Below are 23,965 nucleotides of genomic sequence, written 5' to 3' on the forward strand. Positions count from 1 at the left end.
AAACTGATCTCAAAGGCAAATATTGCAACTTGTAATTATTTAAGTAGTTTCTTTGCATTTTTTGGTCAAGATATACCATTAAGTGATAAATCATGATGCATTATTATTTTATTTATATATATTCAGCAGCACATAAATCATTAAAATGAACTCCACCTTTAAACATTGATGTGGCATTAATGCAATACTACTACTACTACTACACTACTATACGTCGTCTATTACTACAATCCACCGATTGATTGATTGATTGATTTATTGATGTATTTATTAAGAGTTTGCAGAATTACAGTCTCTAGGAGTCAAGGGATTTGCATGTCTTAATGACTGTTGGTAGGGTGTTCCACATTTTGGTGGCATAGGAGCGAAAATAATTTAGTCCCATGTACCCTAGACAGCTACATGAGTATCTTGGTGGTGTATCGAATCTTGTGGACCAGACCCATTGCAAGATGCTGTACTCTGTTGTCAACCCTAAGCCATTCCAGCCTGTCAAAGTGGGCAGGGGTGAAGTGGGTTCGGGGAGTGAGGCCAAGTAATAGCCTAACCAGTTTGTTTTGGGAAGTCTGGAGCCTTTAGGCCGTGGGCGTGACTTTCATAGGACCCCATCACGGAACTGCGTTATTTTTTCATAGTAGACATGCAGATAAAATCCTTAAATACTGTAACAAATGTTTCCAGCTTTGTTTTTTGTGCACAAACTGCACATTAATGAAACAGAGCAATCCAAACTTCCATTTTAAGCAGGGACATTTTCCCATTGACGTATAATGAGAAAATGCAAAAACTCACAGTATTTTTTTTTCTCTGAAACTGTAAGGGCTAAAGTTACAACACTTGGAGGGAGGTTCATAATAATTACAAAAAATAATTACAATAGAATTGCATCAACTGGCCTCATGGTGGCACCGTGGCGCTATAACAGCCCACAGTACGTTTCACTTTCAATACACTAGCCTACAAAATTAATAAGTTGGTGAATTCTAATAAGTTGGTGGTGAATACTATGAATAAGTTGGTGAATACCAATAAATTGGTGAATACTAAATTAATATGTTTGGCGAATACAAATTAATAAGTCAGTGAATACTAAGTCGGGGATACTACGTTTTTGGCCGGTGCCTAACCGCTCCATTACATAGCAATGTGTGTGTGTGTGTGTGTGTGTGTGTGTGTGTGTGTGTGTGTGTGTGTGTGTGTGTGTGTGTGTGTGTGTGTGTGTGCATGTATGTATATGACTATCCGAGCACAGAAAGCTGCAACACGGTAGATAAGTTCTCGACCGTTCGGGCGCAGGAAGGCTTGCTGGAACCGGGCCACCCCCCCTGGGCGTGTTCCTGTGCCATACTGTACCATACTGTACTGTACCTTAACATACTGTACAGTACTGTAGCATACTGTGCTGTTCACTGCTGTAGCTGTGCTGTAGCATACTGTGCTGTACTGCTGCGCCCTGTGTGTGCGTGCGTGCGTGTGTGCGTGCAGTTAAATGGGGAGGGGTGGGTGAATGGAGAATTTGCATCACAGCGAAATGTTGCGCAATAACAGTGTGTCAGACAAAAGTAATATTTGTACAGTAAATATGACAGTTGTGTGGAAGTAATGCAGGATTTCGCGTGCAAGGAGAGATGTGTGCTAACGGAGTCGTTTGGTAGGAGAAGGCGGACAGATAAACGGGCATATTGCTTTGCACCCCCTTTCCATTAGGGTAGAAGGATAACACTATGTCAGGGATCCCCAGATAAATATGCACTTGTTCGCAGACCCTCCATCTGAGAAACGCACGAGAACACACTGAAAATCCTTATACCGATGTCTTTATTAAATAACTCCAACAACACTGTTGGCAATTAAAAAAATCTACATACAATTCCTGTGTAGTGCATAAATGTGCGCCCAATTAAGAGTTGGTTGCCTGCAGTGAAAAGAACGGACGTGTAGATCTGACATTTTCACCATGTGAGACGTGACACACGCAACCAACTCTAACTCAGGGCTACTGTATGTTTGTGTGATGGGGAAGGCAGGTGGCGATCATTTCACGGCGGGGGTGTTGAGGCTGAAGCCGCCGCCCATGAATCGTGGGCCGTCGTTCAGTTGGGGCAGGATGACCAGCTGTTTCACCTTGGCTGCGGCCCTCTCCTCCCTGCAAAGGAAACCCACATACATCCAGGGAATGAGATGGAGGTAGATTCCCGTGAATGATTCTCAGGTGGGGACATACATTCTCAACAAGTAGCGTCAGCCGGTGTCCCACATGGAGATCTGTGTATGTGCCTGTGCCCACTGGCAGAGCCTGATTGGTTGAGCCTCAATTGGCTGAGAAATTGCACAGGTGAAAGGAGTTGGCCTCATTAGGCCCACTGGCAGAGCCTGACCAACCGACTCGATACCGGGCACTGCACTCCCTGCGGGGGTGTGGAACGCGTTTTAATATATTTTGATGCCAATACTTTTGCACTCAAGTCCATTTTGAATACCACACTTTCACAGAGAATTTGTACATTGTGGTTATAAAATACTATTCAAACTAGGGCTGGTTGTCTGAGTTAGGACCCGCCGCCGCAGTGGTGTCTGGTGAGAACCTAATCGGGATGTCGAAATATCCGACACAATGATATCTGGGTTGGAAGGTAAAATAGTGCTGTCTCTTATGGAAGGCGATGGAGTCTCTCGCGAGGAGTGTAGCAAATGCTGCTAGCCTCATCAACTCTCAAGGGCAACAACCATTCTTATATAGCCTACTGCCAATCGGCTGAATGCCCGCCACAATGACGGGCATATACAGTATCCATATATGAAGTTTCATGATGTCAGCACTAGATGTCTCTGTCGTCTCCATATATGGAACTATTGTGAGAGGGAGTGAGAGCTGCCTTCATTACAGTGGTATTGATCAATACTTTTACTTAATGTGAGTATTATTATTTTTCCATCACTGGTGTCAGTGGTGTGTATCATCTTATCCGACCTGCACTGCTGTTTCTGACTCAGGTACTTCTTCTTGATGTCCTGCAGCTGGTTGGCCAGCCTCTGGTTCTCTTTCTTACTCTCCTGCGTTGACGACTCAAACATGTTCAGCTCTGCAGTCAACACCTGAGGAGAGAAAGAAAATACATGTTTGGTAAGAGGGCCGATTCTACGAATGCACTTCTAAATCAGTACTCCTTAAGAATGGCATTTGTACAAAAGTAAATACACCCCCCCCCCCACCCTCGCTGTGAGTAGATCTCCTTTTTTTAAATAGCGAACGCTAAAATCTAAAATGACATGGATGCTTTCCCGGTTTAAATGGGTGGACCGTTTGTTTAATGCCTAGGAAATGTTTGTGTAAAACCTAAGAAACACTTTGTGTAAAATGTATGTTCCCTATAGGGAATTAATACAAGAAGAATAAATAAAACGACACTATGTAACTTTTCTTTTCATTAATTTAAATTTAATTTCCAATCTAGAGTGAGAGAGTGTTTTGTTTTTGTTTTTTTTTATCCCACGATTTTGCTACCCATTTAATTCACCCAGTGTCAATTATCTAATGTAATCCTGGGCGTTACACTTCCACTTCCTCATCCCCCTGAGCAGGCAAGCTCTATTAGCTCAATGGTAAAAATGTCAGTAAACCATGTTCAAATCCGGAGTAGAAGAGTGAAAGGTACAGATGAGATGACCTTGAGTTTCTTGGTTCTCTCGATGAGTGTGCGTCTGTACTGGTGGAGCTGTTCTGCTGCTTCTGGTCCGGGTCGTCGGGCCAGAATGTGTTTCAGCTCCACGTACAACTTCTCCTTCTCCTAAAAAAAGAACCCCAACAACAATATGTCAGACATCCTTACGAGAAAAGAGCTGAATACTACAAGCAAGCAGCATTGTGGTGGGAGATGGCAAACGTCATGATCGCCTGAAACAGTGTTTTCAGACACTGAAACTGGTGCCACCACAAAATGTTTCCTACTGGAGATAATGGTGTTTACACATGTGTGTGTGTGTGTGTGTGTGTGTGTGTGTGTGTGTGTGTGTGTGTGTGCGTGCGTGCGTGCGTGTATGCGTGCGTGCGTGCGTGCGCGTGCGTGCGTGCGTGTGTGTGTGTGCGTGCGTGCGTGCGTGCATGCGTGTGTGCGTGCGTGATTGACCTGCAGCATAAGCTCTTTGTCCACCATCTCCTGGGTCTTGGAGATCAGTCTCTTCTGTAAAGCGTGAATCTTCTGGATCAACTCGTATCTGTTGGGGTCGGTCGCCTGCCATGGAGGAACATGCACAGTTCAATATGGATCAACTCGTATCTGTTGGGGTCGGTCGCCTGCCATGGAGGAACATGCACAGTTCAATATGGATCAACTCGTATCTGTTGGGGTCGGTCGCCTGCCATGGAGGAACATGCACAGTTCAATATGGATCAACTCGTATCTGTTGGGGTCGGTCGCCTGCCATGGAGGAACATGCACAGTTCAATATGGATCAACTCGTATCTGTTGGGGTCGGTCGCCTGCCATGGAGGAACATGCACAGTTCAATATGGTGTCACCATTTTTGGGAGTGTTATTATAGGAAAATATTTGCAAATGATTTCAAATTCCAAACATTTACGATTTCTTTTGAGGGGCCATAGCCCCTCCTATATTCAGCTATTAGTGGAGATTTTCGTCTTACACAAACCCATTAACAATGAATGGAGAATGTACGTCATACTGTAGTACGTGTCTGAGCAAATCGGCTGTTCTACGCAATGATTAAATTCCCATTCACAATGAATCGAGAATTTACATCATATGTGTATGAGCAAATCAGTATTTTCGTGTTACACAGTGTCTGAGCAAATAGGCATAGTGTCTTTTTTTTACGTCATGATGATGTTTGTACGATGATAAGAGCGCCCCTCACTTCACACGGGTGTGATTTTATTTTATACATAATCATTTAATAATGATACAAAAATTGCAATGCAATACAACAGGTGAGCTTGTTGATTTGCTTTTTACAGCATTCGTCAATCGAGTATACTGTATAAAGCTTATGTGGTTATTGGCCATCACACATGCACGCACGTGCACAGACCTCCAGTTTCCTCCAGCGGTGAACATTCATGGGGTTCTCCAGCTGCTCCTCCAGAGCTCTGCACCTGGTCCTCTCTCTGAGCAGCTCTCTCTGCATGTGGAACAGCTCCCGCCTGCAGACACCATGACACCATGATACTTCAGTATACTCCAATATAGCACTGACTGACAACAAGCAATCGATTGGAACTGGCAAACAATAAAGCCGAAACTGATGAATGATCTTTGTGGGGTTCTAATCTCCCCGCTTAAGAAGACAACGAAATAAATGACAGCCGATTGCACGACTGCATCGCGACTCGTGAGAAACCGGCGTTGTGAGATGCTGTGTTTGATTGGCTATTGTTTTCACTGTTCTCTTTTCTGTTTTCTTTTAGCCAGCATATTATATTGAAAGAATTGGGAGCCCAAACGCCTGTTCTAATCTACCTGCCTTCATCCTAACCCTCAATCCCTGTTCCGATCTGGCTGTAGCCTCCACCTCCTCCACCTGCAAACCTATCCTCACCTCTCTCTGTACCTCCCAAATGTAGCACAAACACAGGGACATATTCATTCTACTGTACTTCCACTAATGTGGAATGCCCTGACATCATTCATTAAACCATGTGAATCACTGGCTTCTTTCAAAAGGGGCTTGAAAAGCATCTGCATTTAGAATAATATCTGTATTCACTACACGTGAATACAGATATTAAATTACATTGAAATGAGGGAATATACACTGCCGCCGATTTCCCCGTTTCTCCTCTGTAAATATGTTAAGGCTTTTTTTGTGTTATCCTTTATAGCCCAAGGGTTACTGTACGTCTGTGCTGTTTACATTTGTACCAATAAAGTATTCAATCAATCAATCAATCACCCCCCCCCCTCTCTCTCTCTCCGTCCATGTTGTACCTCAAGTCCTCTGCGCTGGACACGGTCTTGTCCTGGATGGCCTTCTCCCGTCGGAGTCTCTTGATCTCCAGCTTGAGCAGGCGGACGTCCTCCAGCCTCTGCTGGTACTGGAAGTCTCCCTTGTTGAGGACAGACTGCTGGATGCGGATCTTCTCGTACAGCAGGGCCAGCTCGTCGTTACGGCGCAGCAGCTGGGTGCCCAGGATGTCCCTCTCACTGATCACCTGTGAGGATGAGGGACATTATATTATAGACCACACGGCGGTCATGTTGGCATTTTGCATTGAAAAAGCAGGGTGGCAACGGGGTGGAATATTGTTAACGTACTGGCAAGATGGCCACCGTGCGAATATGGTCTATGAGGTATTCAACATCAGTACTTGAGAGTCAAAGATACTCCATCTCCTAGTCAAATGTTACTAACAGGTGGAAATTGCAATACTTGTAGGCTACTGGAGTTAGGTACAAATTGCAAAGTGCATTTTCAGTATCAATGCAATGCCGTTTTAAAAATGTGAAAATGTACCCCCAAAATAAATAATCAATAATACTAGTAATGGAAATAGCAGATCTACAAGCTCACAACGCAGCTTGTGAGCTGACAATGCAACGAGTTGTGAGCTTATAGATCGTCTATTTTCACTAGGCCTATAATATTTATTTGAATCGAAGTAGAGGCAAACATTTCAAATAATCACGATTGATTTGATGTCATCCAGCCGTACCTCTCTCTCTCTCTCTCTCTCTCTCTACTCTACCTGGTCCAGCTGTTTCTTCTGCTGGATGTGTTGGTTCTCAGCCTCCGTGATGACCCGGAGCAGTCTCTGTTCCTCTGCTTGTTGGCTGTCAATGTGTTGCTTCATCTCCTCCACGCTCTGCTTCATGGACTGCAGCTCTGCCTGGGAGGAAACGTATGCGCCGTGAGCTTGTAGACGTGCTGTTTTCAAAAGACATAGGTTTATAGCAATGATGTAGGGAGCAGTGAACGCAAGTATCTCCCAGCATTGTATTTTCCCTTAGAAAAATACAATTGTATTCCAATTTGAATACATGAAAAGAAAATGTGATTAACAATGGTCTACCTTGAGGACCTCCTCCCCCCTCTGTTTTATGTGATGCATTGTTAATTGCGTTGACAAGAACTGTGACGAAAAATGTTCGTCAACAAAGAAATGTCACTGTCAAAAAAATGAAAACTAAGCTATGATGACTATAAAACTATGACTATATATCTATAGACAATTTCGTCAACAAATAAAAACTAGACTGTTAGGGAGTGACTAGCGGAAAAGAGATCCAGTAGAACTATAAGACATGTCATTTTATGCTTGTTTGCACATGGGTGTCACAAATAGCTAATCTACAAGGTCAAATAGCCAATCAAACTCACATCTGTGGCATGTTATGAGCTTGTAGATCGGCTACTTTCGACACCAGCTAAGTATAAATCAGGCATTACGACACGCTCAAGGCCTGCCAACATACATTTTAATCAACTAACTCAGCTGTAAAAAAAAGTGACTACGGTATAATATCATATAATATTTATTTAGTCAAATAAAACTAGACTAGACATTTCAGAATATGACTAAAACTGAATGGAAAGCAGTGAAATGGATAGCAAAAGACTATGAGTAAGACTCAATGAAAATGAACACTGCACTGAACTGAAGGAGGAGCAGTGTGGAGTCAGTGCCAGTGGTGTGAGTCCTACCTTCAGGGCTTCCTTCTCCTTCTCAGACCTCTGGAACTCCTGGTGCTCCTTGACCAGCGCTGCCTCCTTCCCACTGATCTCCTCCTTCAGGTGCTCCAGCTGCTGGTTTCTCATCTTCATCTTCCTCTTCATCTCCAACATCTCTTCCTGAGGACAGGAAAGAATTAAACATAAATACCCAGGCTACTTTATTTTTTAATCATGTATTTAATTCAGTCTGACGGTCTCTGACCATAAGCAGGCATGAATCATATCCCCACCCAGCCATAAAAGAAAAATCTGTATGACCAGAAGGGGTATATCAAAAGCAGAGGCAAGCCAAAGTGAATCCAACTCTGTGTGGACTTCCTGGCATTAGAGTAGTAGTTCTCAAAGTTGGGCATGGGTACCCCCAGGGGTCCTTGAAAATCGGTCTGTAACTCTGAGAGTGTACAAATGAAACCGACTGGGTCAATTTTGTTCCATTTGTACACTCACTTTACTGTAAACTTCCAAGAGAATGGCATCAAATGGGGGTCTGTGGCCTAATAAAAAATGAAGTTTGAGAACCACTACAGTGGGATCCTCCTTCCTACCTGAGCAGATGTCAGGTCTTTGCTGTAGAGGTTCCTCTCAAAGCTGACTGACTCAAACAGGTTCTGCTGCTGCTTGATTTTACTCTCTGCCTCGGCCGATTTCTTCTTGTACTCAAAGATCTCTGTCTCACGCACTTTGATATCGTCCATGAGCTGCAGCACCTGTGGGAGAGAGCGGGAAACCTCAGCATGAGGATATCACCGTCCAATATCACGAGAAGTAATGTGTACTGTACTGTACTGTACTGTACTGTTCTGTACTGTACTGTGACGCCATGTTGTAGTTTTCCCAACCACCGTGGCGAGTAGGTTATCAGTTATCACCTAAAAACTGGAGTATATGCGTGAGCCTTTAGGGTTCTTATTTAGCCTCCATGATTTTTACATTCCTTGTCCATCAATGGAATGGGACGACCTTGCTGACATGCAGCTATATTTACTAATCTTATTTAGTATTATAAAGAATTTAATAAAAAAGTTCCACTATACGCTGTTGAGGAAGGCTTGTAGTCTAAGCATTTCACTGCATGTATAACAATCAAAATCAACTTAGATTTCACAGTCACACTGTACTTGCCCCTGGGCATGAGTATCTTATTTAAACTGAGACATTAAATACTTAGCAGTTGTATGACGAAGAGTGAAAATAGCATTATCTAAATTAGAAGCTCACTACGTGTCGCAATCTGCTATTTTCAGTATTTCAGAAAATGCAGATTATTATTTTTGGGGGGGGGGGGGAATCATAGCATATTTAAGGAACAAAACACATAAATAGTGACTTTGAGTGTAAGCCTCACATAAAACAACATTCCCAAAGCAGGGACAGACGAGGTTGAAAGCATATCCGCGGCATGCAAGACGTACGTGCCTTCTGCGTGAGGCTGCTGGTCTCGTTGATGTAGCGGTCACGGTCCTTCTCCAGCTGGTAGATGATGCTGCGCTGCTTCTGGGCCTCGTCGCGGTAGCTCCGGATCTCCTGCTCCAGGTTCCTCTTCAGCTGCTCCTGCACCTTCACGATGTCCTGCTGCTTCTGGGTGGCGTCCGCAGCCCGCGTCATGTTCTGGACAAGTGGCGGAAGGAGCACTCACGTGTTTTTACTTAAGTAAAAGTAGCAATACCACAATGTAGAGATACTCTGTTTACAAGTAAAAGTTTGGAATTCAGAAAGATTTTTTAGTAAAATACCAACGTGTTAGGCTAGCACTAATGTACCCAAAGTAAAACTACTCATTGTGCAAAATGTTTAAGTTTTCAACATTATTAAAAATGTATTTAGAAAATAGCAGATGTACAAGCTCACAACGCAATGTGTTGTGAGCTTGTAGATCGGCTATTTTGAAATAACCAAAATATATAGACTAGTGAGCTATAAGTGGTTAATGTATGTTTAGTAATAAAAATCGAAATCTAAAAAGTAGCCTATTAGTTAAAGTACAATATTTTCTTCAGAGTTGTATTGGAGCAGAAATAAAACTATTAAAAAAGAAAAAGTTAACTTTACACTTTACTGGAGTATGTTCATTTTTCAATACTTCTACTCCACTACATCTCAGAGCCAAATATTGTACGTTTTACTTCAAATTATTCGATAGGTTACGCACAAGTTACTTTATAATTTAGATTATAATGAACAAAACATTATACCAACACATTTTGAAGAATTTACTTTGGTACAGTAAATATCTTTTGATGCAAACACCATTAGTGAGGTATACGCACCTTATTCAAATTGTCTCGCTCTCGCACCAGTTCCTCTACGGTTTTCTTGTCTGTCTCCACTTGCTTTTGGTAAGCCTCGATTTCTGCAGGAGGAGGTAATATAGATTTGAGGTTTAATACGTTAGTTTTCATCCAAAACAAAATACCCAAAAATGGGTACAGTACAGTTGTTAGTTTGTTTACTGTTGAGTGAGAAAACAGTGTTGCACCTTAAGATTATCAACTTGGGACCCCCTGCGGTTTGAGTACCACTGATTGAGAGAGCTGAGAGTGACAGGAAATAGGCTTGGAAATCGAACCTGCGATGTCAGGCTGCATTAGAGAAAATATGTGGTATGTGCCTTAACCACCAGGCCATCAGTGCAGCAACTGTGTGTATGATCCATGCAATTCATTTATACAAAATGTGTGAGTGCATGAATATGCATGCGTGCACTCTCCCTTGCCTTTCTCCAGGGTGGCGATTTGGCTTCTGAGCATGTCTCTCTGCATCTCCACGTTGGCCTTGTGCTCCTCCATCTGGTGGCTTTTCTTCTGCACAGCCTCTCTCATCTTGGTGAGCTTCACCATCTCCTGCCGCATGTGACCCACCTGCTCCTCTTTCACCTGAACACAGCGAGCACAGCCAGAGGAACAGTTTTGACCTTGCTTGTGCTGTTTTCAAAACAATAATTCAAGGTTTTGTAGAGTTGGAGTTACCGTGCCATGAAAAATGTCAACTTGATGTTTTTGCTATTTGTACTATAGTAAGAAGACTGGATCCGTAGATCAACAGTAAAACAGGACATTTTGTCTTAAAAGAAGAACAAAATAATACATTTGCAAAATCTGCTTTGTTTGCTTTTCTTATGTGCGAAAATAGTGACTTTGAGTGTAAGTCTCGACTTATGTTATGACAAGGTTTCATCACAAAGTTATATGTGTAAGTAGGTTATGTGTTAGGTGTGTTATTGTACCTTCAGATCGTTGGATCTCTGCTGGTTCTCTTGGTTCAGTTGTTCCATGGACAGTGACTGTTGCTCCACGTCCTGCTGCAGTTTGCTGCATCTCTGCTGCGTCTGTTCCAGATCCTTGGACACTCGCTCATTGAGGATCTTAAAAAACAAAAAGAAAAAGCATGTTTGATTGTGTGTGTGTGTGTGTGTGTGTGTGTGTGTGTGTGTGTGTGTGTGTGTGTGTGTGTGTGTGTGTGTGTGTGTGTGTGCGCGCGTGCGTGCGTGCGTGCTTTGTTCGTGTGCGCGTGGCGAGTACCTTTGTGTCTTTGAGCAGGTGTTCCAGATGGTGCTGCTCCTCGGTGTGTTTCTGACTCTGCAGACTCAGCGTCTTGTTTTCCTCCAGGAGAGTCTCCGTCTGGGCGTTCAGCTCCTTCAGCTCTTTCTCCAGCTTGGTCTTCCGCCTGGTCTCCCTGTAGATGTCGTTCTGACGCACCTGCAGCTCCTGCTGGAGCTGTGCATGGACGCATGCACAGATTGCACACACACACACACACACACACACACACACACACACACACACACACACACACACACACACACACACACAGTGTCACTTCATTTATGAAGTGACACAAACATATAGTAGTCACTGTACATTCAGGAGTGGAGCCTCAAGGCAAGTTTACACTTTTGACCACAACAAACATGGTATAAAGGGCATTGTTACCTCTTATGACACTTATTCACCAAAACGCAAGGATTGTGGGTGAATTGTGTCACTAATTAGTTAGTTGAATGTAGTTTCTTTATATAGTTTTATATAATCAATGTGTCTATGTATTGTGAATGTGTGTTGTCTTTTTAACCACTGCACAAAAGAAGGTCTGAAAGGAAAATAATGTACTTTGAAGTTGAAGTGACATGAGGAAGAATTGTCTTTTTCCTATACTTGCAACCGTTTTGTGTGGCATTAGAACGTACCTGTGCAACAGTCTCCATGCTGTTGTCTTTGAGAGCCTCCATCTCCTGCTGTGTGATGGCTGCCTTGTTTAAGTCCTCTCTCAAACTCCCCAAGGTTGTCAGCACCTCCTCTTTCTCCTTGTTCAACTCCTCGTTCATTTTAAGCAAATCATTGACACTGAAAGATACAAGACACAGAAATGGGTGATACCGGCTATGTTCCCACAGCCCTACGTTCTCTCTGATATAATGTTCATTCAAGTTTATTGTTCCCTTATGGGAACAATAAGCATGCATGCATGATATGTATACACATATGTTACTGCAGGACTATTGCGGATGAAGAGATTTTACTAGTGGATGCTAAATGGTTATTAGTGGTTGCTAGGTTGTTACTACAGTAGGTTATTGCTGGTGGTTAAGTTAATGGAGATGAGGCATTTACTAATGGTTTCTTAATGGTGTTGCTAGGCAGTATAATTAATATTGAATATACAAAATCTAAGTGTGGTTCAAGACTTATATTCATAATATAATAGAAGAATATGAGGTTGAGGTAATATAGTTTTGAGGGAACATAGACACACTCAACAGACTTGAACTAGATTAATATAGACTCAGGGTTATACATTTGGTCAGATTTCTTCCCCTCAAAAATACACAACATCTCTTGGTTAAAGCAATGAGCCTATATTTAAAGGAAGCACCTCCTAATTGATAGAGATAATAGAATGCCTGACCTGTGGTCTTGTCCTGATGAGGTCAAACCAGCTCCTTGCTCCACCAGTTGTGTCAGATGTGCGATGTCTTGTTTCAAAGTGCTGATGGTCTCCTTAGCCCTGGTTTCTTCATCATGAGCTGCGTCAATCATTTTCCACGCTTTCTCCAACTCCTAAAAAGTACAGCCAGATGAGTTTGACGGCAAAGTCAATGAAAATGAAAAGGGTCCTTCAAACTCTGAGGAAACGACAAATGTTGATAAAAACTGATTTTGTCGTTTGCCTTCCAGCTAGGTTAAAAAACTACAGAAGATTAAGAAGCCATTCAAACCGGGAAAGCATCTGTGTCATTTTAGATTTTAGCATTGGCGATTCAAAAATAGCAGATAAACAAGCTCAGAGCTTGTACATCTACATCTGCTATGTCAGTTAATTAATTTGATTTGCTTAAAGCAAATCAAATGAATAATGGGTGTGTTAGATTTAGGTGTGTCAATGTGCCCATATCCTACCATGTTTTTAATCTGCTGTTTTTAAACTGAATTGGAAAGCAAACTATACAATATCAGCCTAAGGTTTCATGCCCCCTTTAAGATCTACCAAAAGTGTAACTAAGCGTAGGTTCAATAAGGAACATCTCTCTCTCACACTTTATGGCTGGGGATGCTTCACTCTTTCACAGTTTGAAACCTTGAGTACTTCTAGCCAATCTGCAGTCAGCCAATCAGGTGATTGGACTCAGCCTTCTGCTTCTGACCATGTCATTCTCTTTACACGAGCAACCCACCTCCATCCCTTCATCCCCAACTCCACCTTGTCTCAATCGTAGAGAGTTGAGAAGGAGATTCATCAGCACTGCCACCACTAGCGTCTTGACTAGGAGGAGGGGGGTTCTCCCTATTAAAAGCTAATCCGCAATAAAACATTTCATTTGCAACAATTTCATCTCTCCTGTCTCGTCTGGCACATTATGGACAAATGCACATCCTCTCTTGCAGTGTTCGTGGTAGGCCTATACATCACCTTCTTGAGTGTTGTGATGGTGGTCTCGTCTTCCTGTGACAGCTTCAGGGCGGCTGCAACTTTAGTGGAGTTGGACACCATTTCTGCGTTCAGCTCTCTGCACTTGGACATCAGCCTCTTCTCGCTGTCGTGGGACTTCTTCAGAGCGTCGGTCAGCTTCTGGTAGGTGACTCGCAGCTTGTCCCTGCTGTCACCTCCAACCAGCTCAGAGAGAACCAGCTGGAACTCCTGCTCCAAGCCCTCGAACGTCTCCTCTCCCTCATTATGCTCTTTGACCTGATGAGAGACGAACCAGTGTTTGGTCAGTCGATATTGGCCTATCACAGATATCTGTATTTTGTCTTCTTTATTTTACAGAACATAATGCATAATATGCTTGAGGTCATTTAGAATTTGGTAAAAAGTACTTACCTCCATTGTTTTCATTTAAATAAAATACAGGTTCATTAGTTATATCTATACTGTATATGATAGAAGCACTGATAACCAGCTAAGAACATTCATTTCCCCTCCTAGCTGAATGATGTTTGGGAGGTTGCTAAGCAACCACATGGGATCATGGGAGGTCGCTGCTTAAGGTAGTCTTTCGCCACGTTTTTTTGTAAGGCACCTGTTTACAATTTACAATTTAGGCATTTAGCAAACGCTCTTAATCCAGAGCGACTTACATTAAGCAAGAACAAAAGCATGGGAATACATCACATAAAAGCATTTATCATGAAACATTCGTAGGCTAAGAAAGTAACAGTGGAATATCTATATAATGAAACTATACATATAAACTATACACCAGACACCAGACATACTGCATTATAATTCACTGGACTCCATACCTTATTGGAGACTTGCAAAGCTGAAAACTACCGGTAGTCTAGGGCCACTAGGCTAAATGATATTATGTAATAGAACAGTTGTACATTGACGTTATGCAGTTAGGGGGGCTGAAAGCATCCCTATCCTGGTCTAAGGGCTCCCCCTACTGGCTGAGTGGCACTAGCGTCTCTTAGTCTTAACTGTCCCATTAACAAAGCAGCGAGGGGGCAGCTGTGGTCCTGATCCATCCATCTAAGGTCCTGTGGACATTATAGTGAGTGACCCCCGACATACAATGTATTACTGAGCAAACATTATAGCAACGGTTGCTATTATAATATAGAGTTATTGGACACATATTGTTAACAAAAGAATATCACTTACTTACTGGACCTTTAAAGTCAAGTCTCAATCTATGAGTAACAGATATTATATGAAGAGGATAGATAACACCACATGAACGCATAGCCTACAGTTAAAATGATCGAGAGAAAAAAGGACAATGCTTACTGACTATAGGATGGTAGCTTGTGCAGTGTTTATTCTTTAAGCACATAATGCTAAAGTTGGACAGTTAGGTACACATGACATCAATCACTGTTTGTGAGACTATACTCTTTCTCATGCTTAATTTGCACTTTGCACTTCAACATGGATGCCATTATTTCTAACCATGGAAATGATCATTAGGCCAGAGACCCTCCAAATTAATGTAATTGGCCGGATCCCATCAGTAAATATTTTACTCTCTCCCCCCCATATATATATTTTTTCTTAATAGCCAATCAGCTATTTTTAAATAGCCATTGATATAGGCATTGATATAGGGTTGAACTGATTTCAATGCTACATGAACTATATGGGACCCCCTGGAACCCCCTCAAGGACCCATGGGGGTGGCACTGCTTAGGCACTGTTACAAACAAAAGGCAAAAGCATTTTTGCAGATGTCAAAGATTTTTAGTACCTGCTGTTGTCAAGCCAAACAAAACCACGCACACACACACACACACACACACACACGCACACACACACACACACACACACACACACACACTAGTCGAGTGTAGAGCTGCAACTATCGATAATCTTTGTTTCTCACCAGGGCCCACTTAACACGACAGCCAATTGGGTATAAAGCGTATGATAATCCACATCTGTTTTATTCAGTTCCAGTTGGCTAATGTCTTATAACACATAAATGTGTTCTTAATAAAATAATGGCGTAATCTTCTTCTTTTTTCAGTCAATAAACTCATTGCTCAACTGAAGCTGAAATCCTTCCAGATGTTCCTTAAGTTTCTCCTTAACATCTTCCCTCATAACCACAGTAGTGCCTGACAAACACTGATGACTGGCCTGAGCGTTATCAGAGGCCATTGCCACTCTCACATCTCTTGAAATATTCTCTGAACACTGTCCCTCGTCGCCCTCTGCCATCAGCCTCCGGTCGTTTTGAAATGGGAATTCAATAGCTTCCATAGTCTGCATGTCGTCATCTGCATCCTCTGTCTGGACCAAATTGACTATCCTGTTGTCATCGGGGACAGGTATCAGAAGCAGCTGTCCCTCTGTGCTTCTCTCTATCCAGCCCTCTATCCAACTGACGTGTTCAACGCCGCCTGCGCTCGACTCTGCAAGGAGCATGCCATGAGAACTTGGGCCGGGCTGTAAGTGATCACCCCCTGCTGACATCATCTGCTGCAGGTCGACGTGAACTTGGGTTTGCTGCAGAGCGGGTAGCTGTGAGCTGCTGCTTTTTCCGAGAGGACTTTCGATCACGACTACCTGAAAGTCTTCGGACTTACTGGCTGCGAAGCAAGGGTGACGGCAGACGTCATCTTCTGCTTCACTCTCGGTCACTAGCTTCTTTTGGAATTTTCTCTCCAACCCTTTGGAAACGCGTTTGTCACACTCTGCGCCTCTCTTATTAACCTGAGATATTTGTCCGTCTCTGCTCATCTTAGAACCTCTCTGTACCACGTGACCTCCGCTGTCCTCTCGACCTCTCCCACAGTAAAAGCAGTACCCCCCCTCCTCAGACCCTTGTTTCGTGTCTGTTGTGGGAATCCAGCCTGCCAAGTCTACAGCTTCCCCGAGTTCCCCCACGAACAGGCCATTATCCTCAGTCTCTGCATCCGTGTCATTCTCATCTGGGTTTGTCGGTGAAGAAAGTCTTTCCTCTGCCTCTCCTCTGAATAGGGCTGTCAGGATCATGAAATGTTATTTGATCATTAGTTGTCATACACATCATTGCAATTGATGAACTAAAGGTGGTGTAAGTGATTTTGCTTTTGTTCAAACTGTTTTTTGGTAAAATATGTTAAAGCTCCTGACTGGATAAAATTGGTATCCCTACCTGAATTTCATTTTCTTTTAATAAAGAGCTGGACTGACAAGGAGAACCATGTTACTGAATAAACCGAATACTATCAGATTATAGAGAGATGTCATACTTATTTAACAAAACAATCACAACTCACTTGATTCTGAGCTGCGGTAGGACAATATGCACACAGAATAACTCTTCCTACTTCCGGGCTCCTTCCCTACTAGCCTACTACACAGGTGTTACCGATGATACTAATTAAGGCTCTGTTCCATTCTGGTCAAACAGTGTCAGGGTGCTGCTCACTGGAAACTCCCTGCTACACAAGTAGATCTCAAAGTGTCTTTGAGTGGGTTGAGATGGCCCCTTATGGGTGTGTAACTCTGAGTGTACAAAGGAACCAAATTGACCTGTAAGGGTCCATTTGGTTCCATTTGTACACTCAGAGTTATGGCGGTCCATCCAGAACCTTAATTAGAATCATCGGAAACGGAAGGAAGTAGGGAGAAAGGTCCCGGAAGTAAGAAGATGGCCTTTCCAAAATGGCTGCTGTGCATAATAACCTATTATGTCATAACTGCGACAGACCCACCTCTGCCAGGCATCCTTCCCCCCCTGCCTCTGGGTTTGTCTCTGGACAGAAGCAGGGTGTGTTTGAGGCGTTTCTCCCGCAGCCTCAGGAGGGAACCTCGCAGTCGGTTCTCCCGTCGCCTGGCGGCGTTCAGCTGCCGCAGGGCCTTCTCCAAGCAGTCGATGGCCCGGTCGTACCGCCGTCTCCACACCTGGTTGTTAGTCACAATCAGGAAATTATAGCCAGGTGACGATTCATTTGCCATATAAAAAGTGTGATTGACAATGTGTTCTTGGCATTGAACATTGATTATGTAAATAAATGCATTTCCGTTTGCCTTTTATGCCTTGTAAACACAATTTGCACAAGGCATATGACAAATAACAAATACAAAGCCTCCAACTGAAATATACAAAGAAAAGACTATGACCGGTACCAATAATAATAATAATAATAATAATAATACCAAAACAGGCCATATATTTACTAATCTTATGCTAAAGACAGGATATTTTCACTATTTTCCAACAGATTAATTCATAGATGAATGGAAACGATTTGATTATGCAAATATAATAGGCTCTAAGCACAGCAGCCATATTGGAAAGAAAGTGGGCTTCTTCCTTACATCCTTCACATGTCTTACCAATTATGCTAATTAAGGTTGTGTAACTTGTGTTCCATTGTGGTCAAAGAGTCAGGGTGCTGCTATTGTGCTGGTCACTGCTGGAAACACTCTGGGTCTGAGCACACTTTAGATTCCATGTGCGGACAGAAGAAGCTGTGTTTTGCATCATTTCTGTTTTTTTTTACAAAACATAGCTTCCTTTGGCCGCGCATGGAAGTTCAAGTGTGCCCAGGCTGTCAGCTACACCAGTCGATCTCAAAGTGGGGTCTGGGACCATCATGGTTACTTGAAGGGTCTACGGATGTATAACTATGAGAGTGTGCAAACAATCCATTTGTACACTCTCAGAGTTATGGGTGTCCATGAAATTAAAAGCTTTAAGAACCAGTGTGCTGCACTAAATGGAACAGAGCCTTAAGCCTTCATTAGAATAATTGGTAACACCTGTGATGGAACTAAGAAAGGGGCCCAATTTCTTCCCAACATGTGCATAGAGCCTATTGAGATTATCTAAAACAATAATTGCCATTGAGGGAGTATGTACTAATAATTGTGATAGGCCTTATCCACCCACCAGGGGGCAGAGCTGAGCGTAGTTGTGCTCCTTGGGCAGGTGGAATCCCGGGGGAGGGGGCAGCCGCCTCATGTAGCGTGATGGAGACACGGGGCGAGGAGAGGAGGGTGACACACTGCCCTGCTGTTGGGAGGAGCCCTCAGCCTCTTCTGCTGGACCTGCATGGGGTTGGACGAATTTTTTTAACTTTTGCCACGATTACTACTCAATGTCTGCCATTTTTAGAAAAATATAAAAATAAAAATATATTTAAAAAATGTATAGAAACTGGCAGTCAGGGACTTTTTGCGCCCCCTAGTGGCGATGGAAGAGTTTTAATGAACAACATTTTTAAATGTACAAGTTGATCTTGTAGCTTGGCTATATTCACAATTCTTTCCATGTCAACATTGTACAATGAAGTATAATATAAGATGGAAATCAGAGTAATCTATTTCATTGATTATAGAAAATCTATTTGAATGTTTTTGTGACAAATTAGAATGATTGATAAAAGGGGGGAAATGATTACAAATACAACTTGTTTCTTGGTTATTAGGATGTACTGGTTAAATGTCGGTTTTGAAATATATTTTTTGCCCAACCTTACCTTGAGAAGAGGATGTTGTTTTTGGATCTGTCTCCACATCCACAGCTTGGTCGTGTTTTGATCCATTTGTTGATGGCACATTGTGAGCTTCTTCTCCTTTGTCGGTTTGAGCCTCTTCAGTTTCTTCTCGACTGCCCTCCTGGCTGGTAGGCTCTGCTTTCTGCTTCCTAGACAATACAAAATTATATTAAAAAGTATATCACACCGAGAATTAGATACACTATGCTTTTTAAATCAAATGGTTTTGTGATGTAATGTAAACATGGCTGTGTGGCTGTGTCATGATGTGAGGGGATTCACAGTGTTAAATGGACACTGCATGAGGCAAACTTCAGTGTAAACAATATGTTTCTGATGTTTCCAATGGACTGACGGCCTACTCATAGCCAATATGGGCAACATGCATTCAATTTTGATGATGGTCTGAGGACCGAAACGGTCACTCCTTGTGTCACCTTTTCTCACTATGTCACTCTTTCCACTTTTGTAATTAAACCAGTAAGACGCGCAAACGCGGGAAGCGAACGCAGCTGAGACCCTGCAGATCATGTCTGTCTGTCTGTGTGTGTGTCTTTCCCGCTGTTACTGTATATGTGGACCTGGCCCCTTTTGTGCCCATATATGGAGCTGAGTGGACTTGGCCCCTTTTGTGCCCATATATGGAGCTGAGTGATTGCTGATGCAACACACTCCATATTTGGATAGCGGGACAGACAGACAGACACACAGACACACAGACAGACAGACATGATCTGCTAGGTCTCATAGTAAGTGCTCACTGCGTTCGCAATAATATATGTTTGCATCCTAAGAGCCTCAATGAGTTTTTACCAATGTGTGAGGCTTTTTCTATCGTTTCTGGACTTCATTGCTGGCCTCTCGCACCTGGCTGTAACTTTTGGTAAAAGATGCATTTTTACTACTGGCCTGTCATAGACCACCTCTAAAGGTCTCTCATTGTCGGTTTCTTCAACAGTATCAATGATACAAGACCCAGATCATTCTTAAAGCAAACCTTCTTTTAGCACCATTGTTGCTGCTGTATGAGAGAACATAAACACCATTACTTTGTGTTTTTCTAGAATTAATACAAGACCCTGCTATCCAGGTTTGTGGCGACAGGGTATGTATATAAGTATTTACCAAAAACTAAATTCTGATTAATAACTAGCAGAGTGGGGCAACCAGTTTTAATGTTTTTTTTTTTTTTTTTTTTATATTCCAGGTCTAGGCATTAGTAAACATAAGTGGTACAACCAAATTTCAAACTACAACTACATTTTTCATTTCATTCAAAAGGCACCAAAATTAAACTTTTTGCTCTTGAATTGATGATCTTCATTGTTAGTGACTTTTTTGCCGTTAATTTACATTTTCCTGAGACACAGAAGATCACTTTTGTTTGACAAAAATCCTGTAAAACTTCGCATCGCATATGTCTTGTGTCATATGCCATATGACATTGAAGTTCAGAATAGAAGGTTATTGGTTTCTCAAAATAAAAAGGAGAGTTGAACAAAAATGTTTTACCATGGACACTTCAAATAGACTACTCAATTACACACTTTGTGTTTTTGCAAGCTTTCAAGTTCAGGTAATCATTAGAGAATGCTTGTTTGTAGATCAGTTTAACTTACCTGGGTCTTCCTTTACGTTTGATCTCTGGAGTAACTTCAAACAGAGTTGGATATGCATCTTCTCTGATTCTTCGGATCCCACTATATAGAAACCAATGAAAAGGTAAAATATAACTTAAAATTAAGTGTTTGAGTTTTTGTCTCTTACTCTCTTTGCGTTTTTTGTTTTGTTTTAATAGTAGATACTGTATATGTAGATATTTATTATCTTTATTATTTAGTTTTTCTTGTTTGATCTCCTTTCCCCCCTCGTCCCCCACTCTTCTTCTTCCCTTTCTTTCTTCTATGGAAAATAATGATACGATGGGAACTATGCACAAAAATAATGATACGATGGGAACTAAGCACAAAAATAATGATACGATGGGAACTATGCACAAAAATAATGATACGATGGGAACTATGCACAAAAATAATGATACGATGGGAACTATGCACAAAAATAATGATACGATGGGAACTAAGCACAAAAATAATGATACGATGGGAACTATGCACAAAAATAATGATACGATGGGAACTATGCACAAAAATAATGATACGATGGGAACTAAGCACAAAAATAATGATACGATGGGAACTATGCACAAAAATAATGATACGATGGGAACTATGCACAAAAATAATGATACGATGGGAACTATGCACAAAAATAATGATACGATGGGAACTATGCACAAAAATGAATTTCAATTTCCACTTTGTTTCTTCTGTGATGTGACAATAAAGCTGATTCAGAATTTCAACACTTCTAAATTCACTTGCTTATCCAGTATTTGATCATTTCATTAAATTGATTAGTTTAGAATCTTTTAGAATGGAAAACATTGATTAGTTCGATTAACTGTCTACATGCCTACTAGAGTTATCTTTTACCTGTATCCAATGAGCTCAAAGCTTTCTGGGGTAAAGTGTTTGGAGCAGAAATAGACAAAGTCAGTCTGTGGTTCCCAGAGGCCATCCCGATGGGACTGATTGATCCATAGGTTCCTTCTCACTGTTCCCTTCGGTAACCTGAACACAAGAGTGACACATATGGCACAAAAGACTGAACCAAAAGTCATTCAACACATCAAAGCTGACATGACGGCTACAGAATACGCTTTTAAAACTTTTGTCAGGGGAGAGCTGATAAAGACCTTAACTGGTTGAAAAAAACTTTAATAACTTTACTTCCTCTCCTTCACATTTTTGGAGCACTCAGATCACCACTTCCTTTTTAAGTTTACATTCCCGCTGATCCTAGAAGCATATACACTTCCACCCGGTTGGCCTCTGTGTTTTCAGAACAATATTATTTTTATAAAGTGCACCACAAATGGTTAAACATTAATGTTGCCATTGTTGTGACTGTGAGGAGGTGGGTCTCACTTGTGGAAGGTGATGCCAGCCTTGCGACTCTCCCTGGTGTCACGTGACTTACAGCCTCCTGCCGAGCAGTGTCTGGGCATCTGCAAAAAGTGACAGAGTGACGATGACACGCCAGTAGAAAGGAGCTAATGCTCGCCAACACTGCAATGCACTTGCATTATTTACATGGATCACATCACACAAATAACTACAACTCTGACAGGTCAGAAAGGGCCAGAGAATCATGACATGATTGATTATTCTCAACCTTTACAATTCCCCCAATCAATCAAGGACCCCTGGGGTTCCCTGAGCCCTATGTGCTCAGAGAACTCTGTAGAATAATGTGTCAAACCATGTGTCTCATGTGCCAAACCCCAGTAGGCCCATTAACCAATACGGATATCTTGTCTTCTATAACCAGTGATGGAAAATAACAAATACAGTACTTGAGTAAACTTGTAAAAGGAAATTGCATTTTACTTGAGTGGGAAAAATACTTTGTACTCACTACATTTATTTGACAGCTCTAGTTACTAGTTACTTTTCATACAATCTAGCTGGGAACCCAACGACAAAACAAAATAATAATACAATTTGACTTTAATACTTTAGTAAATGTTTAGTAACCACCTCCTTCAGGCTGTAGGTGGTGGTAAAAGAGGTAAACAATAACAAAACCTTCTTTCAGCCCCAATGGGATGGGAATGACGTCGATTTCTGCACGATTTAAGTTATTAATTATTATGGTTGTCTCAACCCATGCAAGTTAAAAGGCAAACAGTTCCAAAGCCACCATAAAGAGTAAATATAAGTATTAAAACAAGAACAGATCCACTAGCTAACAACGTGTCGCGTTGATAGCTTGTAGATCTGTTCCTTTTTCGGCGAGAGACACCGTGGTACGACGAAGTACGACGAACCGATATTTAGGGGAAAAAAGAAAAAAGGGGAAAAAAAGAAAAAGCAGAGAGGTCTGTTATCCTATTTATTCTACAGAGATAATGTCTGGCTATTTCAACACACTCTCTGTACGAAATGAAAACACTCTCAATCCTACTTAAAAAAATACCGTCCAATTACTTTACAGATGCACAAATAAAGCGTTCAATATCACCTTTTTTGCACGTTCGACCTCACGAAAATGGCGGCTCTGTCCTTCCTTTCCTTTCCTCCTGTATGCCTGTAATGCTAAGGCAGCGTCTAGTGAACAGATCTAATGAACAGATTTAAGACTTCCGGTGGACGATCTCTTCAAAATAAGAGTACCCTCTAGAGTATGAAAAAAAAGTTTCATTTGCACATTAAAACTACAAATTAAGCATTTAAATGATGCTATATGATGCTAGAAGACACACATTATGTTTCTGTGTAAAAATAAGTAATTAAATAATAATAATAGTAATAATAAAGTCATCTAAATGCATAAATGCTCATCACTGGAGTGCATGGACTTTATAAAGTGGACACTGGACAAAAGACGGCTCCGCGAGGCAACTATCTGGACATACCCACGCGTCCGGGGAGATGTCCTCTACCACCCCACAGTCTCCGCTAAGCGGGAGAGGTGTAAAATTCAGAGCAGCAGAGCTTCTACTGGGGTCAATGCAAAAAAAAAAACCGTTTCCGGACCCAGACTGGACACTGGACAAAAGACGGCTCCGCGAGGCAACTATCTGGACATACCCACGCGTCCGGGGAGATGTCCTCTACCACCCCACAGTCTCCGCTAAGCGGGAGAGGTGTAAAATTCAGAGCAGCAGAGCTTCTACTGGGGTCAATGCAAAAAAAAATACCGTTTCCGGACCCAGACTGGACACTGGACAAAAGACGGCTCCGCGAGGCAACTATCTGGACATACCCACGCGTCCGGGGAGATGT

At 42.0% G+C, this 23,965-nt stretch overlaps 2 protein-coding genes across 2 annotated transcripts; both read right to left on the minus strand.

Moving 5' to 3' along the window:
- Positions 1-1,885: 1,885 nt before the first annotated feature.
- Positions 1,886-14,010, minus strand: cfap58 (cilia and flagella associated protein 58; the record flags this gene model as incomplete). Its single annotated transcript, XM_080787230.1, has 18 exons — positions 1,886-2,146; positions 2,972-3,096; positions 3,669-3,788; positions 4,128-4,232; positions 5,050-5,161; positions 5,946-6,169; positions 6,704-6,844; positions 7,660-7,806; positions 8,235-8,396; positions 9,106-9,297; positions 9,957-10,039; positions 10,403-10,562; positions 10,913-11,050; positions 11,208-11,402; positions 11,873-12,029; positions 12,592-12,743; positions 13,594-13,869; positions 14,005-14,010. 18 exons carry the CDS (start codon positions 14,008-14,010, stop codon positions 2,035-2,037), a joined length of 2,607 nt encoding a protein of 868 aa, XP_080643356.1. The 3' UTR covers positions 1,886-2,034.
- A 1,209-nt stretch (positions 14,011-15,219) lies between these two features.
- thap7 (THAP domain containing 7) lies at positions 15,220-23,229 on the minus strand. The gene is made up of 8 exons (XM_080787231.1): positions 23,202-23,229; positions 22,106-22,185; positions 21,611-21,748; positions 20,735-20,815; positions 19,098-19,264; positions 18,509-18,666; positions 17,328-17,517; positions 15,220-16,610 (listed from the first exon to the last, which is right to left on the minus strand). The coding sequence occupies exons 2-8, from the start codon at positions 22,183-22,185 to the stop codon at positions 15,649-15,651; spliced, it is 1,776 nt and encodes a 591-aa protein (XP_080643357.1). The 5' UTR covers positions 23,202-23,229; the 3' UTR covers positions 15,220-15,648.
- Between the last annotated feature and the right edge of the window lie 736 nt (positions 23,230-23,965).

The sequence above is a fragment of the Protomyctophum bolini genome (assembly GCF_963924005.1).
Source record: "Protomyctophum bolini genome assembly, chromosome: 17".
Classification (NCBI taxonomy): Eukaryota; Metazoa; Chordata; class Actinopteri; order Myctophiformes; family Myctophidae; genus Protomyctophum; species Protomyctophum bolini.

Coding starts and splice junctions, on each gene's coding strand:
- thap7 (XM_080787231.1), bottom strand. CDS start 22,185: ATGCCCAGACACTGCTCGGCAGGAGGCTGTAAGTCACGTGACACCAGG. Junction 20,816..21,610: donor TTTGAGCTCATTGGATACAG/GTAAAAGATAAC, acceptor GTTTCTATATAG/TGGGATCCGAAGAATCAGAG. Junction 16,611..17,327: donor GGGAAGGATGCCTGGCAGAG/GTGGGTCTGTCG, acceptor TGATCCTGACAG/CCCTATTCAGAGGAGAGGCA.